Genomic DNA, 9,092 nt, shown 5'->3' with positions numbered 1-9,092 from the left:
CCCTTTTCCTCTCCCACTGATTTCCTTCTTTGTTCAACATAGCCCTCCGCTCTTTCCTCTACCTCCTCGGTGACATGATTGATCACACCATCTAATCCTCTACAGTCCCTCTTACAAGAAATGTTTGCATCACCATACAGCAAAAAATCATCACTGTCCAGGCTTACCTTCTTCAGGAGCGTGCAGAAGAGCTCCCACATGAGCGGACGTACGGTGCCAGCCGGGGCTCCTGATCCTTACCAGGAGCGCTCAGCTGATTCACAAGGCCAACAGCGCCAATAGCACCAGGGTCCTCCACCCCGCGCTCTCCAGCGTGCTGCCCCGGTGACGCCCCCGGCAGACCCGGACACCACCAGGGCACCGACAGCAACGCACCTCGACGGCCTTGCGGGGACCTGTCTTGCCAGTGCTGATGAGATGGAGATCTTCGCTTTGGGAGAGGCCTCCAAAATGGAGTGTTCGCTGAGCCGAACCCTTCTCCTTCCAATAAGCATCTACTCGAAGATTGTTGCAGAAGTTTGCCTTCCGCTTATCTGTAAAAATGCCACAGAAGCGTTCAGAAGTGTGACCTACTAAGCCACAACATACACAAATTTGTGGCAGTTTCTCATACCTAACAGGAAATTCTAGCTTTTTGAACCGCCCAAAGGAGTGAAAGCCACACTATTTATAAGAGGTCCATGCAACAAATGCTCTACTCAAACATGCAAATATTTGTCGACCAAGATGTTGTTGCGATGGTGGACCGCCACCACTCGCCAAGGGTCCAGCCCATATCCACCGTCATCAACTTGAAGTGTCATGGTAGCGCCTTCAGCACAAACCGACCATCGCCCTTCACGGTGAAGTAGAGAATGAAGCACCACAGTATCGCTAGCCACCACGGTGAAGTAGAGAATGAAGCGCCACAGTATCGCTAGCCACCTCCTGGATGGTCACTTGCCCTTGCAGCCGTCATGCATAAACAAGGAAGGTTTCGAGTTTTGAAGCCTGGATTACATCTCCTCAACAAGTTTGATGGATTTTGAAGCATTCCACTATTGCACTCCATGCTGGAAAAAAAAATTGTGCTTGGGCTGTTCGTGCAAGAGCTGGACTGCTGGAGGCATGATGACAATTACTGTCACAGGGATCAACCTCTACAACGAGCTTGTCTTCTGTCACATAAGCTATAATAAATCGTCTCAGGACCAAATAATGCCAGTATCTTAGTTTTAAAAAATGCCTGCATCTTCATGTTCTCAACACCTGAATCGCATATAGCACCCATGAAATGCTGCAGGAGTAAAACTCTACAAAAAGCCCATATGCATCCAAGATTTTCCCTTTATGATCATATCATAGGCACAGTTCAGTCCATATGTTCTTAGATCATGAGTAAACTTACAAATTACAACTGAAGAAGTGCATGCAAATGTCATATCATAGACACGGTTGGACAACACAATACATATCATAGAGATACTGCTTTGACAGACTTTGACAGACTGGATCACGTAATACATATATAACACATACTCCCACCGTTCGGAATTATTTGTCGTAGAAATGGATGTATCTAGACGTGTTTTGGTTCTAGATACATCCATTTCCGAGACAAGTAATTCCGAACGGAGGGAGTATAATAGAAGGTAACTTAGCAAAGAGCTGACAAGACTGGAGCACATAATACATATAACACACACATCATAGAGGGTAACTTAGCACAGAGCTGACAAGCCCATATTTTATCATGAGATAAGCCGACTGCGGTCATTCATCTGCAACTTCAACTTGACCCCCCAGAAGCTCAGCATCATATCCATCAAACCAGTACTCTGATATCAAATGATCAACGCTACCAAACACGACAGCAGTGCAGAAAAACTTCAGTGAATTTTTATATATCCTTTGCGCAACTTGCCCATGCCTTTCGGAGAAGTGGCTTCAAAAATGAATAAAGAAAAAACATGAGACCATTTTACATTTAACTTCCCAGATTCAAGCAATGAAAATTCAATCACATGCTACTTAATTGAACATCATGCACGCAAGCTGAATCAAACTAAATAATCTGTAAACCCTTATGTACCTGATGCTTTCTTCAGCTTGCTGAATATGTTTAGCTAACAAGTCTGCACTGGAGGAAAGATCCACGTCTTTAGCAGTTTCAATGTTGTTTTTTAAAAGAAGAGCTTTTTCAAGCTCACCCTGCAAATTAAATAGCGGAATAAAATAAGGCTGAGACAAAAATATATACTGAACAAGATACATCTAAATCTTAGAAGGATTAGTTTGTATAAATTTCCAGCACACTAATCTTCCAACTCTGGGTAGAGCACCACACTGAGCATACATCACCTAAACATGTCAAACAAATCCATTCCGAAAGATAAGGTAACTGGGGGCGGGGATTTTGGCCACCAGAACTTGACACTCTCATTGGTCCTTAATGTATTATATCTAACAACTTGCAGTAGCTAACCAGGATTGCACTGAATCCTGACGCCGATTGAGTTCAGATACCCAGTTGACCAGTACACTGAACTAGCTAGTTCATCGTGTCATATCTACAGTCTTCTGATCCAAGAAGAAGTACAACTGAACCTAACTCGTTGAAACAAGTAAAATACGTCTAGATACGTCTAGATACATCCATTTCTGCGACAAGTAATTCCGAACGGAGGGAGTAGCAACCAACCTCATGTAAAGGCAGAAGGAGAAACATTTTCATGACAATACAATGACCTTCAAGTTAAAACGACATTTCATATATAGCCACAGCTCAGAAAAGAATATCACTTGGTAAAGTAAATAAACAACTCGCATATGGTATCAAAGTGCAACCTGTAACAGCCATTGGCACATGAAAACCACGAGTTTGCAAAGGCAGGTAACTACTCCCTCTAGTGTTGAAAACACTCTTATATTATGGGGCGGAGGGAGTAATACAGACAAAACAGCGCAATTATGCAAATAAGGAAAGACCACAATGGGAGATATACATCGGAAGAGTAGTAAAAGCACTAGTAATACATAACATACGGGCCCTAACTAGGCAAGCTAGCTAGGAGGGCCAAGCCCTAGAACAGTCTCCCACAAAGTATTAGAAATCATGAAATGGGCTACTCATATGTGGTCGATTAACTCAATGCTTAGCGAGCCAAGCAAGTACTCCCTCCGTCCCAAAATAAGTGTCTCAACCTTTGTACTAAAGTATGAAGTTTCTACTTTTTTTTCTCCAAATTCTAAATTAATGTACTTGATTAGTGAACCATGCAAGTACGACAGACAGAGCAAGCGCGTGCCTATAACATAGACTAGAGAGTTTCTAAATTGCTGCCTAACCAAGGCAGCAGCGACATGATCCAGCAGCAGGGCCTGAATTTACCAAGGGCGAAACTTGTGGTCACTGTCGGCGAATGATCTAGATTCGAACATTGGGAAATCGAGGAGGCTAACGACTGGTCGATTAGCCGACGGTGCGCACGCACACATGATCTCAAAACACGCAGATGGTGTCCGGGCTAGCGCTGCGTAGACCGATGAAGTACTAGTGGTTCACTTGAGCGCGGTGTGGGAAACGGACCTTTGGAAGTGGGGTGGGAGACATGGCCGAAGGGGCCGACGCCTGCGAAGCCCGAGCCCGGAGAGCGGCAGCCCCGGGGATCCGGAACTTGGGGGCAATTTTGCGTAGCGCCGCCGCCGCCGCCGCCGCCGCCGCCGCCGCCATAGTCCGCACCGACGCGAGATCGACCTGGAATGCGATGCGGCTAGGGTTCGGGATTGGGATTGGGATTGGGATTGGATTCCTCTTCCCCTTACGTCTCGCCTCCAATGGAATATAGAACGCGTGCCTGGTGGGCCGGGCTGTCCCCTTGTCAGTCTGGGTATTCCCGGTATCTCTTTCTTGGTTAGATAGCTGACCATGGGATACCCGGCCCCACCAAAAAAGCCCAACCTGACCCGGCCTGATCTTGCCCATGGGCCGGGCCTAGGCTTGAGATCCAGGCTTGACGGCAGGGCCGGGCTTCGGGCTAGCATATTTGCGATTTAGGGAAGGGCCGGCCCGACGGCCCGAAGCATGGCAAGCTTTTCCATAGATGGGCTAGGCCTGGGCCTGATATCTAGGCCCGATGGCCAAGCGGGCCAGGCCTAGGACTAGATTTTTTTGTAGCGGGCTTTGTTAGGCCCGGCCTGGCCCGACATATGGCCAAGTATAGTTAGAACTTACCTTTTTCTTGCAGGCTAAAAAAACTTACCTTCTTAATATTTTACTTTTTAACTTGGCTCTTCTGCCACGTCAGCCTTGGAGGGTGTTGATGTCTCTCAGTGCATGTATGTTAAAGGCAAAATATTTCCCCTTGTGTGATTTCTTGCAGGCTAAAACTAGGAAGTTCCCCGTCGTAAATCTGGAGATCTATCCTGGATGGTAGAGATACATTGACTTAGGGACATGTTAGGCGGATTGGAGATGGGCAAACCACGCATATTTGGAATCATAATTGGCTATCTCGAGACTTCAACATCGGCCTACTATGAGCTTACATGAAAATCCACCACAAATGGTTAGTGAGTTAATTACTGTCAATGCGGAGTGGGACATAGATCGGATAGCTCAGGTATTCTTGCCAACTGATGCCGAGACCATATGCGCCATACCATTGTGCACGAGAAAGATAGATGACTTCTGCTCTTGGATCCATAAGAGGAATACTGACATGCTAGCAAAAATCAAAATATTCCTACGGAGATTTGTGCAACACTTGCTACCTACCAGAGACGTGTTGCATCGTCGAAAAATGGCCACCGGGGACTGTTGTGGTCTTTGCGGATCCGTCGACTCATGGCACCATTGTTGCTTGAGTGCAACATGGCGAGGTGTGTTTGGGCCCTCGAGGACTAGGACCTGGTGAACGTTGTGTTTGACAACCACGAACCTGATGTGAAGAGATGGGTTTTTGCACTGATTTATCTTCTCCTTTGGGCAATTTAGCGCGCTTGGAGGAAAGCTTTGCATGAACAACAATTTCAGACGCCTCACACAAACCATCATTTTGTGCATAGCTACATCAAAGAACTACAAGCATGTAGACCGGAAAAAGGGTATTGCTATGCCCACCATACCTACTGTAGTTGATAGGCGTCGATGGGTCCCCTCTAAGCAAGGTTTTGCCAAGATCAAGGTTGATGGGGTTGTGGCATGAAACAATAATGAAGGATCTTTTGGCACAGTTTGCATGGATGATTCGGGTACATACTTAGGAGCCTCGAATTTCAAATGTTCGGGGATCTCAGACCCGACAATTCTTGAAGCTTTGGCTTGTCGTGAAGCCCTATATCTTGCCTTGGATCTCTCCCTCTCGCATGTGCTCATAGCCTCGGATTGCAAGGGTGTGGTGGATGACTTGAAGGAAGGCACGAGAGGCAAATATGCAAGCATTATCATGAAGATTATATTAACATCAAGGCAATTTGAAAGATGCTCCTTCATCTTCGAAGGACGTGTCACCGATATTGAGGCACATAGTCTCTCTAAGCACGCTCTAGGACTTTCGGTCTGATGCCATATGTGGCTCCTTAATACTCCAGACATAAATTCTATCCCTATGAACCTTGTATATGATCGTTAGACTAAAAACACTTACTTTCTTCTAAAAAAAGGTTAGAACTTACTTCTCCATTCACTAATATAAGATCTTTTGGGTATTCCAATATAAAGTACATATGAATTAAAATGAGTGAACAAACACACTAAAATGTGTCTATATTTATAAAAAAATAGAACATCTTATATTTGTGAATGGAGGGACTAATTAGCACGTGTTAATACAAGGAAAATCTACATCTTTTGCATAAAAGCCAAAGGCCATATATTAAGATTCACATGTCTTTGAAGACACACCCTTACAGAAAAAATATTATAATCAAAGAAGTGGGGTGGCAAAGTCTTCTTCCTCGTCCATCCATCGACGACATGTCCTAAGCATAACTCGACACACCCTTTGCGCCTTTGCATCGGTATAGCAAACTTTTTAAAACCCATGAGCTTGTAAAAGCAATGGCCGAAAAGCATGGATACAGACGAGGACAACAATCTGCGAAGCAAATCACCGCCTTGGAGAAAAAACCATCGATAAAGGCCTTAAAAACTCCAAAGACCACTCTACATGTAACCAACACGTCATCTCTATCTCTCTCTCTCTCACTCTCTCTCTCACACACACACACACATACACACACACACACACACACACACACACACACACACACACACACACACACACACACTGTTCTAGCCGCCACACACCCGTCCTATGTCGCCTCCTGGAACTGAGTCCGATGGTGACTTCATGGACGAAATGGTTTCAGAGCTCTAGGACCGCTTCTCCCCTTGGACTAAGGCTAGTTCACCGTCGCTACCTGACTTACCCTCTAAGCGAGGTGCTTTTCTTGGCGAAGCATATATATGTCTATGTGAGGAGCTATTTCACCTCCCTCGGCTTTGACATTGGCACCCACGTCATCGTCCGACGAGCCTATCTAGGGGTCTGTACAGGTGAAGAGTGGTGGTCTAGATACAACTGGAACACACTCGTCTAAATCCTTCGAGTCGAGTGGTTCCTATGGTTGACGAGCGCAATGGTGACAAATCTCGATCGTGGTCCTCTTAGCCACCAAGATTTGTGATTGCCTCACCAACTTGCATCCTGAAATTTCTGGGAAGACAATTGGGTGCCTCTTGAAAAAAATGCTTTGAGGGACAAACGCTAGAAGGGTGGCTCTAACTGTAGACCCGACATCCTCGAAGAGAATCTTAAAGGAGCAAAAGAAAGAAGATTAGAACTAGAGGGCATGTGCGGGTGGTTTCATGATGGATGGTTCTCAGCTTTCTGGGCTACAAACATGGGATCAAGCATGTTTGTAGTTTTTTTCAAAGTGTTTTTCTCAAGTTGCAGTGATTTGATGTGCTTTCTTTTGCAATGTTGAGACCCATGTGTTGAGGGTAGCAATAGTAGCATGTTTGGTGCTTCTGTGCTCATGTGGATACATCGTTGGTGGTCTTTCGCATGTTGGTAGGGGCATGCTTGTTCACCTGGCTTGAGCAAGTTTGTAATGGTTTTCGTCTCCGTTTAAAAAAAAACATGTTCGATGCACCAATTCGAGGAATATACGTATATGCACTATATACATGGATTTTTTGGACATGGCAACATGCGAGGGTGTTGTCTTGTCCGAATCATTGTTATGTGACATATAGTGATTTATTGAATATCACGACTTTATGAAGGAATGTGTAGGCTAATATGCAACGTTAATACATCACAAACCTTGGCCTACTACCATATGTGGTTCCATGATGGATGGTTCTCAGCTTCTAGGCTGCAAAATGTGGGATAGAGCATGTCTGTTGTTTCTATCGACGTGCTTTTGTCAAGTTGCAGCGAGTCGATGTGTTTGATTGTTTTCCTTTGCAATGTTAAGACCCATGTGTTAAGGGTTGCAGTAGTAGTGTGTATACATGGTTGGGAGTAGTTCGCATGTTGGTAGGGCCATGCATGTTCACCTGGCTTGAGCAAGTTGGTAGCGCTTTTTGGTAATTTAATCAGGTAACTCTCTTCTTTCTTAATTATTGGATGAGGCGAAGATGAACCGTCTGATGAGGAGGAGCAGGAACCGGCGCCGAAGTAGGCCAGGTTCATAATGGAGGACACCCTCACAGAGTTCAAACTCGCCCAAGCGGAGGAGGCGGTGGAGAAGTAGGCACCAACACCGAAGTAGGCTGGGTTCGGCATGCAGGCCGTGCTCATGGAGTTCGAACTCGCCCAAGAGGAGGAGGCGGCGAAGCAGCAAGCCATCCTCGACTCCATCCACTCCGAGGCGGAGGTGGAGGCCAACCGCTGTTTCCTCCGCGAGGCGAACATGGAGCTTGACGAGGCCTTGACGACTGAGGAGGACGACAAGGAGGCGCCGCCATTTCGCCTGCAGCCAATGACCACGAGGCCGGCGGCTCTGGCACGAATGTCCTTAGACATATCGCAAGACGAGTAGTGTAAATGGTAGTTTGTTAGCTCCTACTTAGATCATGGATATTGCATGTCTTTGTATGAAAATGAAAATCAAAAACATGCTGATGATGGGCAGTACTCGGCGGCCACAGCATATAAGGCGCAATTCCTTGGCCTGACGCACTCGCCCATTCACCACATGGTCTGGAGAGCTTGGGCCCCCCCTAAGGTTAAATTCTTCGCCTGGTTGACCTTGCAAGACCGGAACTGGACCGCCGACCGGTTGGAGCGGCGTGGTTGGGATAATTGTGGGCTTTGCCCGCTTTGCAAACGTGAGCAAGAATCGGGCATCCACCTCTTCGTCAAGTGCCGCTTCTCCATTAGGCTCTGGCGATTGGTCATCGACAAGTTTGGTCTTGCGCACATGGACACCTCCAATTGGCACCTTAAGGATTCCCTCATGCAATGGTGGGATAGAAGGACCGACATGCGAAACCCCAATAGACGAGCGATGGCCTCCCTCACCATGCTCGTCTCTTGGACTATTTGGAACGAGAGAAACGCGCGGATATTTCGCAACAAGAGTGCGCCGCCGCCTATCCTGCTCCAAAATATCGTGCTCGAGGCAAAACTATGGGTTACGGCAGGTGCTAAGAAATTAGGGTGTATTGTTGTACGAGAGTAATTGCCATGCCGTTTTGTAAGGGCGCTTGTAAAAACTCTGAACTCTATTCTCCTATTATTTAATGGATGAGGCAAATCTTTTGCCTCCGTTTCGAAAAAAAAAATCATCAAATGGGGATTGTGTTTGTGAAGTGTGAAACATGGGATCGACCGGGCACGCCCACGGACGTTTGAGAGCTCACTTTTGTTTGGACACTGAAATTTGATGTCGGATTTTTAGTCACGGCAAATCTGACATTTTTATGGCAATTTATAATGGTGTGATGATAATAATTTAGTTTGCAAGCACAACAATTTTCTAGCCAAAAAAGGAACTGAGACGGACTTGCCATCCTTGATGTGCTACTGGCCTTTTCTATGTTTAAAGAAGTTCTGTCCGTTTCCCCTTACATGTTTGCTCTAATTTCTATGACTAATTAT

The 9,092-nt window shown here is 46.0% G+C and overlaps 1 protein-coding gene across 1 annotated transcript; it reads right to left on the bottom strand.

Moving 5' to 3' along the window:
- Positions 1-1,308: 1,308 nt before the first annotated feature.
- On the bottom strand, positions 1,309-3,747 carry LOC119323315. Its single transcript, XM_037596933.1, has 3 exons — positions 3,569-3,747; positions 2,072-2,190; positions 1,309-1,924 (listed from the first exon to the last, which is right to left on the bottom strand). Exons 1-3 carry the CDS (start codon positions 3,710-3,712, stop codon positions 1,753-1,755), a joined length of 435 nt encoding a protein of 144 aa, XP_037452830.1. The 5' UTR covers positions 3,713-3,747; the 3' UTR covers positions 1,309-1,752.
- Positions 3,748-9,092: the final 5,345 nt, after the last annotated feature.

The sequence above is a fragment of the Triticum dicoccoides genome, chromosome 6B (assembly GCF_002162155.2).
Source record: "Triticum dicoccoides isolate Atlit2015 ecotype Zavitan chromosome 6B, WEW_v2.0, whole genome shotgun sequence".
Classification (NCBI taxonomy): domain Eukaryota; kingdom Viridiplantae; phylum Streptophyta; class Magnoliopsida; order Poales; family Poaceae; genus Triticum; species Triticum dicoccoides.
Note: the sequence above shows the minus strand (reverse complement) of the source record. Positions and strands in the feature narration are given on the sequence as shown.

Excerpts from the sequence above, each read along its gene's own strand:
- LOC119323315 (XM_037596933.1), bottom strand. The coding sequence starts at position 3,712 with ATGGCGGCGGCGGCGGCGGCGGCGGCGGCGGCGGCGCTACGCAAAATT. Across the intron at positions 2,191-3,568 it reads CTCCCACCCCACTTCCAAAG|GGTGAGCTTGAAAAAGCTCT; the intron begins GTCCGTTTCCCA and ends TTTAATTTGCAG. Across the intron at positions 1,925-2,071 it reads CAAGCTGAAGAAAGCATCAG|CCACTTCTCCGAAAGGCATG; the intron begins GTACATAAGGGT and ends TCATTTTTGAAG.